Source organism: Salvelinus sp. IW2-2015, linkage group LG35 (assembly GCF_002910315.2).
Source record: "Salvelinus sp. IW2-2015 linkage group LG35, ASM291031v2, whole genome shotgun sequence".
Classification (NCBI taxonomy): Eukaryota; Metazoa; Chordata; class Actinopteri; order Salmoniformes; family Salmonidae; genus Salvelinus; species Salvelinus sp. IW2-2015.
This window is the reverse complement of record NC_036874.1, coordinates 14,841,903-14,855,269: the sequence shown is the minus strand read 5'-3', so window position 1 is coordinate 14,855,269 and position 13,367 is coordinate 14,841,903. Positions and strand designations below refer to the sequence as shown.

Below are 13,367 nucleotides of genomic sequence, written 5' to 3'. Positions count from 1 at the left end.
GATGTGTTTGCTGAAGGCAAGAACAACTATTGGAATCCAACATACTTATTAGTTTTCCTGTCACCGGTAGTGCCAAAACAGTAAAAGCTATCAGTACCAAAACAACCTTTTAAACATGAAGACGGACACTGGTGCTGTTGCTTGAAAGAAACTCACACCCCGAGCACACATCAAAATCCACAACGAAATGGTTAATTGACCATAAAAATCAACATTTCCAATGGCCATCTCAGCGTCCAGACTTGAAACCCGTTGAAAACCTGTGGTTTGAATTGAAGAGGGCATTCTATAAGTGCAGGCAAAGCATATCAAGGATCTGGAAAGATTCTGTATGGAGGAATGGTCTAAGATCCCTCCCTATGTGTTCTCCAATCTCATAAAACATTTTAGGGAAAGGCTCTGGCCGCTCAGAGGAGTTATCCTTGCAAGGTGAGGTATAGAAAGCTATTGAAAACAGGGGTGCTAATCATTTTGACGCCTATCTTTTAGAGAAGAAAGATTTGAGCGTACATTATAGCTCATTATTTAGTATTATTTATTTTATACAGTGTTTTTTGCGCATCTTTATCAAGGGTGCCAATAATTCTGGACCTGATTGTACAGATTTAGACATTGGGTCAAATAATTGATGTCCCATGAGCGCTCTGTGCAACAACCCCTGCGCCTTGTTTTCCAGTGATGAGTAATTCTATGTTCTTACTTCATTTCTTGAGTAAGACTTAGGCTATCATGGGGTTTGCCACTTAATTAGGAGGGAAGCCAAGGGTTAAATGTTGACATCTGGGAAACCCCAAGATGTGCACGGTGTACAATCCTAAACAATTCAGCACTATGGACTGTGACGCAACCATTTAGCACTGATTCAGCTCCACGGTCGTAGACAGACTTTATTGACACGGCTGCCAGTTCCCATTCCCCTTCCACCTCAACTTAGGTTGTAAAATGGCGACACGCATCTCTACGTGCCTGGCCGATATCTCAGCTTGGATGTTAGTCCATCACCTCAAGCTCAACCTCGACAAGACCGAGCTGCTTTTCCTCCCGGGGAAGGCATGCCCACACAAGGACCTCTCCATTACGGTTGACAACTCCACAGGGTCGCCCTCCCAGAGTGCAAAGAACTTTGGTGTGACCCTGGACAACCTTCCCAAATTCTCCCATGTCACCCCGCTCCTCTGCACATTCCACTGGCTTCCAGTCTAAACTCGCATCCACTACAAGGCCACCTCTGGTCTCTTGGCCCTCCCACCCCTACAGGGGGGCAGCTCCCACTCAGCCCAGTCCAAGCTCTTCTCTGTCCTGGCACCCCAATGGTGGAACCAGCTTCCCCCTGAAGCGAGGACAGCGGAGTCCCTGCCCATCTTTCGAAAGCACCTAAAACCCTACCTCTTCAAAGAGAATCTTAAATAATAACCCTCCTCACCCCCCCCCAAAAAAAAACTACTTCCTAAACCAACACTTGAACTTTCTGCCCCCCTTCCTAGCTCTGACTTGGCTGACAATTACTTAAATCGAGGAAAAGTGTACTTACTATGCCTGTGAAATGTGGTTGTCCCACTTAGCTATCGTAAGATGAACTGTAAGTCGCTCTTAATAGGAGCGTCTGCTAAATGACTAAAATGTAAATGTACAATTTTTTATTCTGAACCAATTTCTCTGGGTGTTTTTAATCATGTACCCATGTGCTACATGCAATAGAATATGGAGAGAAAAAACACTCATATAGAGAAGAATAGAAAGGAAAAAAACATTTATCTAAATAACAGACAATACTGATATGCCTGTGTTGGTATTATTCATACATTAAAGTGAACCAAGCCCAATCCCTAAATGATTTAATATTCCTTATGAGGCAGTGTTTGAGTAAACTTGTACTTCACTAGCCCTCTAATATTTCCATCACTTATTGTAGTTCTGAAAATAATTGACTTCATTGTCCCATCTCACCAATTGCATATAGGACCATAGAGAATACTGGGGAATAATTACACAACTAAATGGATGAAACACACACACACACAGTGTGTAGCCATATGGCCTGGGATAACAGGAAGGACCAAACACTTGTCTCCAAGGTGATGTCAACAGTATGAAAACAGATGGGGAAGCATGTGTGGGATTTTACAGTGTGGGCACCACTGCATCACTTCTTCCACCAGACTGTGTGTTTGGATTTCTCTCCATCTGTGTGTGTGTGAGAGATTGAGTGAGCAGGGGCGTGTGTACACTCACACGTACACAAATATGATCCTCTTTCCTTCTTTTGATCGTTTAGCTTACAACAGTATTTTACAACAGAATTTTAGACCATTCCTCTTTACAAAACTGTTTCAGTTCAACAATATTCTTGGGATGTCTGGTGTGAACTGCTCTCTTGAGGTCATGCTACAGCATCTCAATCGGGTTGAGGTCAGGACTCTGACAGGGCCACTCCAGAAGGCGTATTTTCTTATTTTGAAGCCATTCTGTTGTTGATTTACTTCTGTGTTTTGGGTCGTTGTCCTGTTGCATCACCCAACTTCTGTTGCGCTTCAATTGGCGGACAGATAGCCTTACATTCTCCTGCAAAATGTCTTAATAAACATGGGAATTCATTTTTCTGTCGATGATAGCAAGCTGTCCAGGCCCTGAGGCATCAAAGCAGCCCTAAACCATGATGCTCCCTTCACCAAACTTTACAGTTGGAATGAGGTTTTGATGTTGGTGTGCTGTGTGTTCCTTTCAAACAACACAACTTTAGTTTCATCTCTCCACAGAATATATTGCCAGTAGCGCTGTGGAACATCCAGATGCTCTTTTGCGAACTTCAGATGTGCAGAAATGATTTATTTTTTTTAGACAGCAGTGACTTCTTCCGTGGTGTTCTCCTATGAACACCATTCTTGTTTAGGGTTTTACTTATCGTAGACTCATCAACAGAGATTTCTGTAAGTCTTTAGCTGATACTCTAGGATTCTTCTTAACCTCAGTGAGCATTCTGCGCTGTGCTCTTGCGGTCATCTTTGCAAAGAGATCTTTGCAGAACGGCCACTCCTACGGAGTAGCAACAGCACTGAATTTTCTCCATTTATAGACAAATTTGTCTTACCGTGGACTGATGAACATCATGGCTTTTAGAGATACTTTTGTAAACCTTTCCAGCTTTACGGAAGTCAACAATTCTTAATCTTGGGTCTTCTGAAATCTCTTTTGTTCGAGGCATGGTTCACTTCAGGCAATGCTTCTTGTGAATAGCAAACTCAAAATTATGTATTCAATATAGACAAGAAAAATATAATAATTTGTGTGTTATTAGTTTAAGCAGCTTGTGATTGTCTGTTGTTGTGACTTAGATGAAGATCAGATCAAAATCCAGATAATTCCAAAGGGTTTCACATACTTTTTCTTGCCACTGTATGCATAGTTGTTTGATGCGCATTTGATGTCTAGCTGTTTAGTATATAAAGGGGACATTATCGCGCTACATCATCTGATTCAGGATTTTTTTGTTGAATGACAGTCAAGCGATAAAGAGCTCGTTAATACCGCATGTGATTGAACAACTGCCAAAGTGCAGGAATTACTGTTGATCTCGAGGATTGACAGAACATGTTTGTGTCCATGTTATTATGGCGGTCAAGATAATTAGCCTACTCTGTGGACAACATTAAGTCAGGATTCCTGAGATAAGATTACAGTCAGTGTACGTTTTGATCGTTTGTTTTCCCGAGTTAAAATGGAGCAATCAGAAATGTGAAAAAGGTCAATTGTTTTGTTTTTAAATTAAAAATTAAAAAATATTTAAAATTACTTTTGGGTCTCCCGAGTGGTGAAGTGGTCTAAGGCACTGCATCGCAGTAATAGCTGTGCCACTAGAGAATCTGGGTTCAAGTTCAGGCTCTTTTTGCAGCCGGCCGCGATCGGGAGACCCATGGGGCGGTGCACAATTGGCCCAGCGTCGTCCGGGTTAGAGGAGGGTTTGCCCGGCAGGGATGTCCTTGTCCCATCGCACACTAGCGACTCCTGTGGCGCGCCGGGCGCAGTGCACGCTGACAAGGTCGCCTGGTGTACGGTGTTTCCTCCGACACATTGGTATGGCTGGCTTCTGGGTTAAGCGGGCGTTGTGTCAAGAAGCAGTGCGGCTTGGTTGGGTTGTGTTTCGGAGGACGCACGGCTCTTGACCTTCGCCTCTCCCAAGTCCGTACGGGAGTTGCAGCGATGAGACAATTGGATACCACGAAATCAGGAATGTTTAGCAGGGCTATAAATTATAGAAAAGTTGACTAAAGCACAAACAGACCTGGCTACTAGGCATGACAAAGAAACATGCAGTGTCCATGTTTCATGTGACATTTTGAATGACATGTAGATGTTTTGTTGTTGCTAGGTGGTGTTATAGTCAGTATGCCTACCTAGACTTTTATTCCTGTAACTACCCATGTGAAACTGAAAGAAAAATCATATTTAAACATATGACATTTTTAACATGAACATTGGCCCCTTTCTTTATCGAAAGACCCATATACATATATTACAGAAACCACCAATATGTACACCACTATTCCCACTTATTTAAGTGACCAATCACCAGTGCACATTCTCGCAAAAGTGTATATTTACCATCAATAACACACATTTCCTTCAAGTCCGAGGCCCTGCGAAGATCTCAGAAATGGTGTACATTAAATAGGTTCATTTTGTTTTGTACTACACACCAAACAAACAAAGGAATATAAAGTATCATGGAGGCATGGAATGTCTGTTGAGGTAAAAAATATGACAGCTGTTGGCACTAAATATTCCCCCTCTCCCCTCCCTCCCTCCCTCCCCCCTCCATATGCATTGTGAATATCAGGGAATTGTCAATGGTTTAGAACCCCATTTCAGCCAATCAGACTGCAGATTTCACAGAACACGTTTTATAAGTATAGTTATTCACAATAAGAAATGATAGAAAAACACATCCTTTACTGTTCATCTATCTTTCTGTAACCATTTCAGTTTCAATATAACAACTTTGGGGAAATAGTAAGGTAGGTCCACTTTTTATGACATGATTATCTCATTCTCAGAAAACCGCACATGCGCACACACACTGACACACACACTAATTCCTGCATCTTAACTATGAGACAAATTCACAGACCCAGTAAATTTGTACCATGTTGTGCTTATAGTGCCAGCCTATTAGTGGAACACGTGACGACCCATCAGAGAATGGTGTCCTCGCTCTCTTCAGAGTGTGTGCTGAGCTGAGATTTGAGCCGTGACTTCCTCCGTGTCGTGATGGCCGCCCAGACACGACACAGCATCCCTCCTCTGTGGAGAAACAGTAACAGTAAACAAACAACCATTACGGTACAGACCCTTTGTGTGTGGGTGGGTGTCACATCCGTACACCCTCCTACTGCACAGATCCCTAGTCACACACTGACACATCTCAGCGATTCACAGTACTTCCGCAGTCCTTTGAATAACGACACAACAACCATCCAGACAGAAAACAATGGGTTTTCCTCAATAGCGCAGATCAGTTTCCTGTTTCTGCTTTAAGGATGTGCGAACATGATTGGAGGAGGAAGTTCACCTTATGGCACAGTACATCAAATCATCCCTGCAGGCCATGGTGAGGAGACAGTCCAAGGTGAACTCGTGAGAGAGTAACTAGAAACAAAAGCACAGCGTGAATTCTACTTACGCAACATCAGTGAGAACAAGCCTCACGCAAACACTGACTGAAACTGAGCAACATTATAAAGAGAATTTTGTCATAATGGATTACTTCCTATTTTTTCAGATCTTTCGTGGTATAGACTTTTGTGACTTGTCATATTTTTATAATGTGAATAAGGCTCACTCTTTCACCAGTTAGATGGTTTATTCCATGCATGTAGTTACCCATCAATCAATAGTCACACCATATTTTGATAATCAATCCCACATCATTAAATCACAAAGTCGTTTTGAAGTTCCTTACCTTGTCTATGGTGTCCTGATCTACTGGGATAGCCTTCAGCCAGCAAACCAAGGACTTGACTTCTGGGTTCGAACTTATCTGCAGGGACAACTCTGTGTCTACAGGAGGATGAGAAGACAAGTTGGTATGATCTGGTCACCAGTTTGCACCGTCATGCTACTAGGCTGAACATTATGAGTATTTCAAATGCAGATTTTCAGTAATGGTTAAGGTGTTAGACTGACAGTCACAGGGACTGAGGTTTTGAGTCCCGGTCGGGGCTATTCGCGACAGTATACGTTAACGGTAAAGGAAGTAAACCTGACAGATACTAAGCAAAAGCGTTAATTAGGGTCTTATAAACAAAAACAGGCCAACATTTTCCGATGCCAGTTTCTATTCATTATTATGTCTGACACATCTGGTTCGAAGTCTCAAATCTCAGCGGGCAATGAGCTACACGCCTGAAACTCAAACCAGTAGAGCAGAAACCCACTGTCTGAGGGTGAGGTGTGGAGAGAGATCTAGAAACACAGGGTGTGAATCACAAAGCCTACCAACTGTCTCAATGGCATTCCATCTCTCCATTTTAGGAACATTACAGTAGGCAAGCTGTGACTTGTTGGGCCACTGTCATACCACAAGCTACAACCTCCAGTGTCTACATGTATTCAAAAACACGCCGGATTTAACGCCTGATATTCATTATTTATTAGGCAAAGAGTGTTCGGCCTTGCTACATACTAAGGTGTGGCAGAGTGACAGAATTTGGCTCACTAAGGTACTTCACCCAAACGTGCAATGTTTACCAACACACCAGCCTTAAATGGGCTGAGATTAGCAACAGTCAGACCGCTTTGGGACGGAGTAGGAGCTGAAAACATTACCTGTGGGTTCTGATGTGTTCCTGGTAGTGTCGATCTGATCCTGTCTCCTCTGGACAGAGTTCCTCAGTAGCTTCTGGTATTCCCTCTCTTTCTCACTCAGCTGAGTCAGCAGTCTGAAACACACAATTAGTCATTATGGACCAGGCCTGAAGTAACAGTACATTTCCCTATTTACACATATCGATTCACTGTCCATATTGTAACTGGTTGCAATTTAATCCTTGGTGGTGGGCTGGCACTTTTCACTGAATTTGTAGGAATGACTTTATTTTCTTTAAATTTTAAAGCCCATTATACTAAAGTTGAAATAAAAGGAAACCCCAGGTTAAAAGGTGGAATAAAGAATAAAATGACAATACAAGTGCATTTTTTTGTCCTGACAATAAAGCAATGTAATATAAACAGCTAAGTAAATGGAACTGAACCTGCGAGTCTCTAGCCGTAGATCTGTCAGTTCCTGACTGAGGGGACAGTTAGTGTTGTACTGGAGTCCATTGGGTAAGCAGGGGCTTTCTGAAACCCCCTCTGTGGTCTCGGTGTGGGCTGGCGCCGCCACCTGGTCATCTGAGAAAACTGCAGGCAAAAGCTTTACTAGCTCACTGGGCCGCTGCTCTCTCTCTGGGCTACTCTCCTCCGTCTCAAAGCAAGACTGCAGCTGGAGCTTGAGCTCTGAAAGACATTGAGGTGTGTGTGAGCAAGTGTGTGCGTGTGTGGGGGTTTGGGAGGTGGTGAGGTCTTTGAATGGCGGGGTTAGACTCAATTCCAAATCCCAGAGTCATATCATGAAATTGAACTGTAGTTCTATGAGGAATTTCTATGTCCAATACAACTGATAGAAGTTGAGATGGAATTAGGCCTGACTCTGCTGGTTCTTACCTGGTAACAGCACAGTGATGGCGTCCTGTACGGCCTGCCTCAGTAGGTTATCCAGAGCAAACATCCAGTGAGGTTTCACCTGCTGCTGCCTCAACACCTTTTTCACCTGCACACACACACACATACGAGGGAGTGAGAAGAATGGGTTAGCACAATCCTACTGGGTGTGACGCAGATCCTGAGGTCGAGTGGTAAAACTCCTGCCTATTGACACATATACGACTCCCCCTGTTTAATCCCATGTGCACCCTTGCCTTGTGATTACTAACTATCTAATACTTGAGGAACCATGTGTGTGAAATATATGGCCAATCAATGACAGTACGCAATCTTTTACGTGCCAGGGAGAAATAGAAACCGGCAGGGCTACTGCCCTCGAGGACTGGCTTTGCAACTCCTGGGTAATGTTCATTATGTACCAAATGAAAAAGAACAGAGAGGGACTACCCGGGCTAGTCCAATAAGATGTTTCAAGATGTTTATAATGTTTTCCGTTGCATACCCTAATGAACACATCCGTGACCTCCAGTGACCTACCGCATCCTGGAAGCTGAAGAGCACAGCTCGCAGGTTTTTGACGGGTACTGCAGTAGCAAGCAGTGTGGAGCGCAAGTTCACCAGGCTGTTGGTCAGGTGCCTTCTGTCTGGAGAGCGGATGTTCTCCCGCAGGCAGCCAATCAGCTCAGAGATGTGCTCTGAGGTCACGGACCCAACGTCTGTTTGCTTAGAGGCAAGGAGAGAGGAAACGCGATAAAGTAATTATAGGCAAAGAAACCTACAAATGTCAAATGTAGACAAACACTCATTCTTTCACACCTAACATGTACAGCAGACTCCTGATGAGGGTAAACGCAGTTTAAGTGCCTTGTGGCCCTGTGTAGCTCAGTTGGTAGAGCATGGTGCTTGTAACACCAGGGTAGTGGGTTCACTTTCCCGGGACCAACCATACGTAAAAGTCTGCTAAGTGGTATATATTATTATTATATCACCATACATTGTCTTTAATTGCTCTGGATATATGCATGCTCCGATCGGTTAGGTGCATGCCCTCATAACAATCCTAAGCCATTGCATTTATCAGGAGTTGACTGTATCTCAATTAGGGATAGACCCTTCTCTGGGCCCATATTCAAAAATTGTCAAAGAGTAGAAGTACTGATCTAAGATCAGGTCCATCCTGTCTCATTCATTATGATCTAAAAGGCAAAACAGATCCTAAATCAGCACTCCTACTCTGACACTCTTGATACGCTCTCTACCTGAGGTAGTGTGTTCTGGATGTTGTGCACCACGTCGGTGATGTACTCAGTGAGGATCCTGTGCAGTGTGGCCCTCCTCTCGCTGTCCTTCCTCAGTAGGAACAGGCCCAGGTTCTCCCCTGACGTGGCTGGACTAGCCATCATGTCCACAGTACAGGGCTCCTCTGACACCCTGGCCACCACAAGGGGGAGACAGATATACACCAATGTCACATAGATAAAACATTCTGCCATACAAATATGGTCTTTGGCAATATATAGCATGGGCTCCATCTCAATTGCTTGAAAATCTGACCTCTCCTCTACTCCCCCCTCTATCTGCAGTGATTGGAAAATAAGACATGGTGGAAGCTCATCGAAGAGCAGCTGGATTTTTCAGACAATTTAGGAAAAGCCATGGTCTATCTTGAGGTTATCTATTGCATTATATTGCATTTACAGTAAGGCAATGATCTACAATGAAGTTGCTTCACAAATCTGATGTAATCGAATGGGGAACCAGAGGGTATAGGATGTTATGACCTACAGCAGGAAGCCTCTGGTGCTGGGTGGGCTCTTTGTAATGTCCTTTCCTCTGAGGGGGGAGATGGTCCTCCGGAGGTCCCAGGAGCACGACAGGTCCATCCTGTCAGTGTCCCTGTCTGTATCTGTCACACGTATAGACACTGGGACAGACATACTCCGCTGGTAGATGTCACCTACAGGACACAAAGCAGGGCAGAGTCATTAATTACCCCAATAATGGTGATGGAATGGCGATGAGCATAGCGTTTCTGAATTAGGAAGACTATAGACAGACAAGGGCAATAATAATTAATATTTCAGACAATTATGAAAATAATGAGTGTGGTGATTGAAATTAGGATCCCTTTTGTATTTTATATGTATTTTTTAAAAGAACACAGACAGACAGACAGGCTAAGAAAGGGATTGCGTTCCCATCGTCGGGGGGTATGTGGTCCGGAGTAGGCAGTGCAACCACAAGACCAGACTCTGGCACTGATGATGACTATAAAAATGATGGTGATAAATATGATTATTAAAATAACGCTATCTATGATTACGATGATGAAGAAGACTCACCAGCATCCGTAGGCAGTGTGTCAGGCTCTGGCTTGGCCTTCCTCCGAGAGGTGGACTTGAGGAAGGAATCCTTGAGCAGCTCAGAGGCCGTGGCCCTGTTGTCTGGGTCCGGTGTGAAGCAGCTCATGATGCAGCCTTTGGCCTCAGCTGACATACACTCCGGCACCTCCGGGTGGATCTTGAACATCCCAACCTAGAGGGAGACGGAAACAGAGTACGTACACTTCAAGGTATGCGTTCATTAGGGCACGCAACGTAAAACGTTTTGCAATGGAAACTGACAGTTTCTTATTGGACAAGTTCAGGTTGTCCCTCCCTGTTTCAGTACATCTTCAGTTTGATGCTTTATGAACACAAAGGATTCAGCTGGTAAAAGTCTGTACAGTCCAGTATTCACCAGGTACTAACAAGGTATAGGCTACAATGTAATAACATACTAATTGTCAAACCTTTAGGTTTCTAAGAGAAAGATTACCTTGAACATGGCTGCCTGTGGGCTGCCCAGCTCGTGGAAGGGTGGTTTCCCCGTGGCCATCTCTATGATGGTACAGCCCAAGGACCAGATGTCTGCAGGCTTTCCATAACCCCGCGGGCCCTGGTCAATGATCTCTGGAGCCATGTACTGCAGTGTCCCTAAAAACACCACACAGAGACATTTAGACACCTGCCTACACAAACATGTAGACAACACATGTAAATAATATTCATACCAACAAAGTCAAATACAGTGTTCATATGCAAAAAAAAAAATGGCCACATACCCAACCACACTCATACAAAAGCACCAAACATACACCCACACACCTGTAAAGGTCTCTGTGCAAGGGTTGATTCCCGCCAGTCGTTTCGAGGTGCCAAAGTCAGAGATCTTGAGAACACCACTGTAGGTGTTAATCAACACGTTGTCACCCTGTGAGAAAATGACTTGTTTCTTACACTAGATACACTTTCCCCACAACACATTGTGACACGTTGGTAGTTGAGTAAGCAACATACACCAGGTTCATGCTCAGTAGGCCACAACGTAGCAAAACATTTTGAAATTGAAACCAAAAAGGAGCGTTTCTTAAGTCCAGGAAACGCCTTCCTGTTTCACTCCATTTTCCGTCGTTTAGTACCTAATGAACACAACTACTTCTGACCGTGAGAATTTAAATCCGCTGTGACTTTGGTACTTAAAAAAAAAAAACTTTTATTTTGCAACAACAAAACTCACCTTGATGTCTCTGTGGACTATCTGGTTGTCATGGAGATACTTAAGCCCTTCCAGGATCTGCCTGGTGTAGAAAATGACGGTGGCCTCGTTGTCTTTCAGGGGTCCCCATTTGGAACGCAGGAGAGAGGACAAGCTTCCTACATGGGAGATATGACATTGGAATGGGTTACGGTTAGATATGTAAGCGATTCTATTTAGGATTTGCAACACCTGTGGGCCTCGTTCCCAGTTGCGATGTAACTTAAGCGTTACGATGACGTACCAGACGCATCGTTATATACGAGCCAACTTCTTAAGAGAGTGTTTCCCAAACAACCACCCGGTGAGAACGTTCACTTAGTGCCTTGTTATACCACGTGTCGACACTGATAGCATCAAAAGAAAAGCAGCGCTGGCTTTCAGATCAGATTTCGCCATTCAAATCTTAACATTAAAATGATTCCACAATACTGACCAAGGATCAGCCCCTAGAGAGATATTACCACCTACGGCTGAAAATAGGCTATCGAGGCAGCTTATTATGCTTACCCAATAACAATGCACTACATCACAGATTGGGCACATCATTGACCAAGTTGTCACACATCATGAAAAACTTTGAAGCAAAAAGTACAGACAATAGCCTAGTCAAAAATAGAACTCAATTGATGGAAATAGCCTGCATAGACCCATGTAGGCTAAGCATATTTTAATGCAGTCATCTCGGTTTTCATTCGAAGCATAATTTTATTCTTCACTTGTTTGTAACAATTTCAAACACTTTGGCAACTTTGTATTTGTAGTCAACTTTGTTCTGAAGGTAACGGTAGTCACAGTCAGACAGAAGAAAAAAAAATCAAGATGTTTATGCTGTTTAGCGAAGATCTGTGAATAAAGTGACGCGAAAGGACAAAATAAATGCATATGCTGATGCACTTTGGCTGCGCTACGAGTGGTCTGGATCACTAGATGTGCCACGTTACCAACGAAGGAACTGGGAATCACCTCGGCTACTAAAGATACATCGTAAGAAGGTTCTAACGGTAATCTTAACGCTACTAAGGCTCTGGGAAACAAGGCCCAGAATATTCACAATGATAAAATGTCAGAAGCTGAAATAAAACATGAATTTTTTTAAGTGTTGTCACTTTTTTAACACGGATACATCAGTGACTTGATTGCATTGTGAAATCCATTTTTCTCAATCGCTGTGATAATGGAAACACCCACACTTCCTGTGTCATATCCTGCCTGTAGCTATTGCACTGAATTAGACACACACATTTACATTTAAGTCATTTAGCAGACGCTCTTATCCAGAGCGACTTACAAATTGGAAAGTTCATACATATTCATCCTAGTCCCCCCGTGGGGAATGAACCCACAACCCTGGCGTTGCAAGCGCCATGCTCTACCAACTGAGCCACACACACATGCATTCAGACACAAACACACACCAAAAAGACCTCCAGACTTCCTGGAAACTAAAATACGATCATTTTGTAATATTCCAGTGGATATCACTAAGCCTTCACAACAGCGCCAAGTCTGGGACCAAAAGGCTCCTGAACAGCTTCTACCCCCAAGCCATAAGACTGCTGAACAGTTCCTCAAATGGCTACCCCGACTATTTACATTGACCCCCATTATTTTGTACTGATATTCTTGCACTGGACTCTACCCCCACACTCACTGGACTCTACCCCCACACTCAAGCATACTACACTGACACGCCAACACACACACACTATTCTGTTTATTATCTATCTTGATTGCCTAGTCACTTTTACCCTTACCTACATGTACATATTACCTACATTACCTCAACTACCTCGTACCCCTGCACATTGACTCGGGACCGGTACTCCTTGTATATAGCCTCGTTATTTTATTGTGTTAACATTTCCTTTTTTGCTATTTAGTTGTAATTTTTGTATTATTATTTTTTAACTCTGCATTGTTGGGAAAAGGTTTGTAAGTAAGCATTTCACGGTAAAGTCTACACATTTTGTATTCGGCCTGACTGAAACATGGCTTAAGCCTGATGAATTTACCGTGTTAAATGAGGCCTCACCTCCTGGTTACACTAGTGACCATATCCCCCGTGCATCCCGCAAAGGCGGAGGTGTTGC

At 43.5% G+C, this 13,367-nt stretch overlaps 1 protein-coding gene across 1 annotated transcript in view; it reads right to left on the bottom strand.

The window, feature by feature from the left end:
• Positions 1-4,570: 4,570 nt before the first annotated feature.
• Positions 4,571-13,367, bottom strand: part of LOC111958856 (mitogen-activated protein kinase kinase kinase 5) — a 30,515-nt gene continuing 21,718 nt past the window's right edge. The window contains exons 16-28 of the mRNA XM_023980162.3: positions 11,257-11,393; positions 10,845-10,950; positions 10,516-10,673; positions 10,041-10,233; positions 9,484-9,655; positions 8,958-9,129; positions 8,236-8,421; positions 7,699-7,804; positions 7,248-7,491; positions 6,823-6,935; positions 5,957-6,054; positions 5,567-5,643; positions 4,571-5,298 (exon numbers count right to left, since the gene is read on the bottom strand). Of these exons, the coding sequence (XP_023835930.1) occupies positions 5,190-5,298; positions 5,567-5,643; positions 5,957-6,054; positions 6,823-6,935; positions 7,248-7,491; positions 7,699-7,804; positions 8,236-8,421; positions 8,958-9,129; positions 9,484-9,655; positions 10,041-10,233; positions 10,516-10,673; positions 10,845-10,950; positions 11,257-11,393 (1,871 nt within the window). The 3' untranslated portion in view covers positions 4,571-5,189. The remainder of the gene's footprint in view (positions 5,299-5,566; positions 5,644-5,956; positions 6,055-6,822; positions 6,936-7,247; positions 7,492-7,698; positions 7,805-8,235; positions 8,422-8,957; positions 9,130-9,483; positions 9,656-10,040; positions 10,234-10,515; positions 10,674-10,844; positions 10,951-11,256; positions 11,394-13,367) is intronic.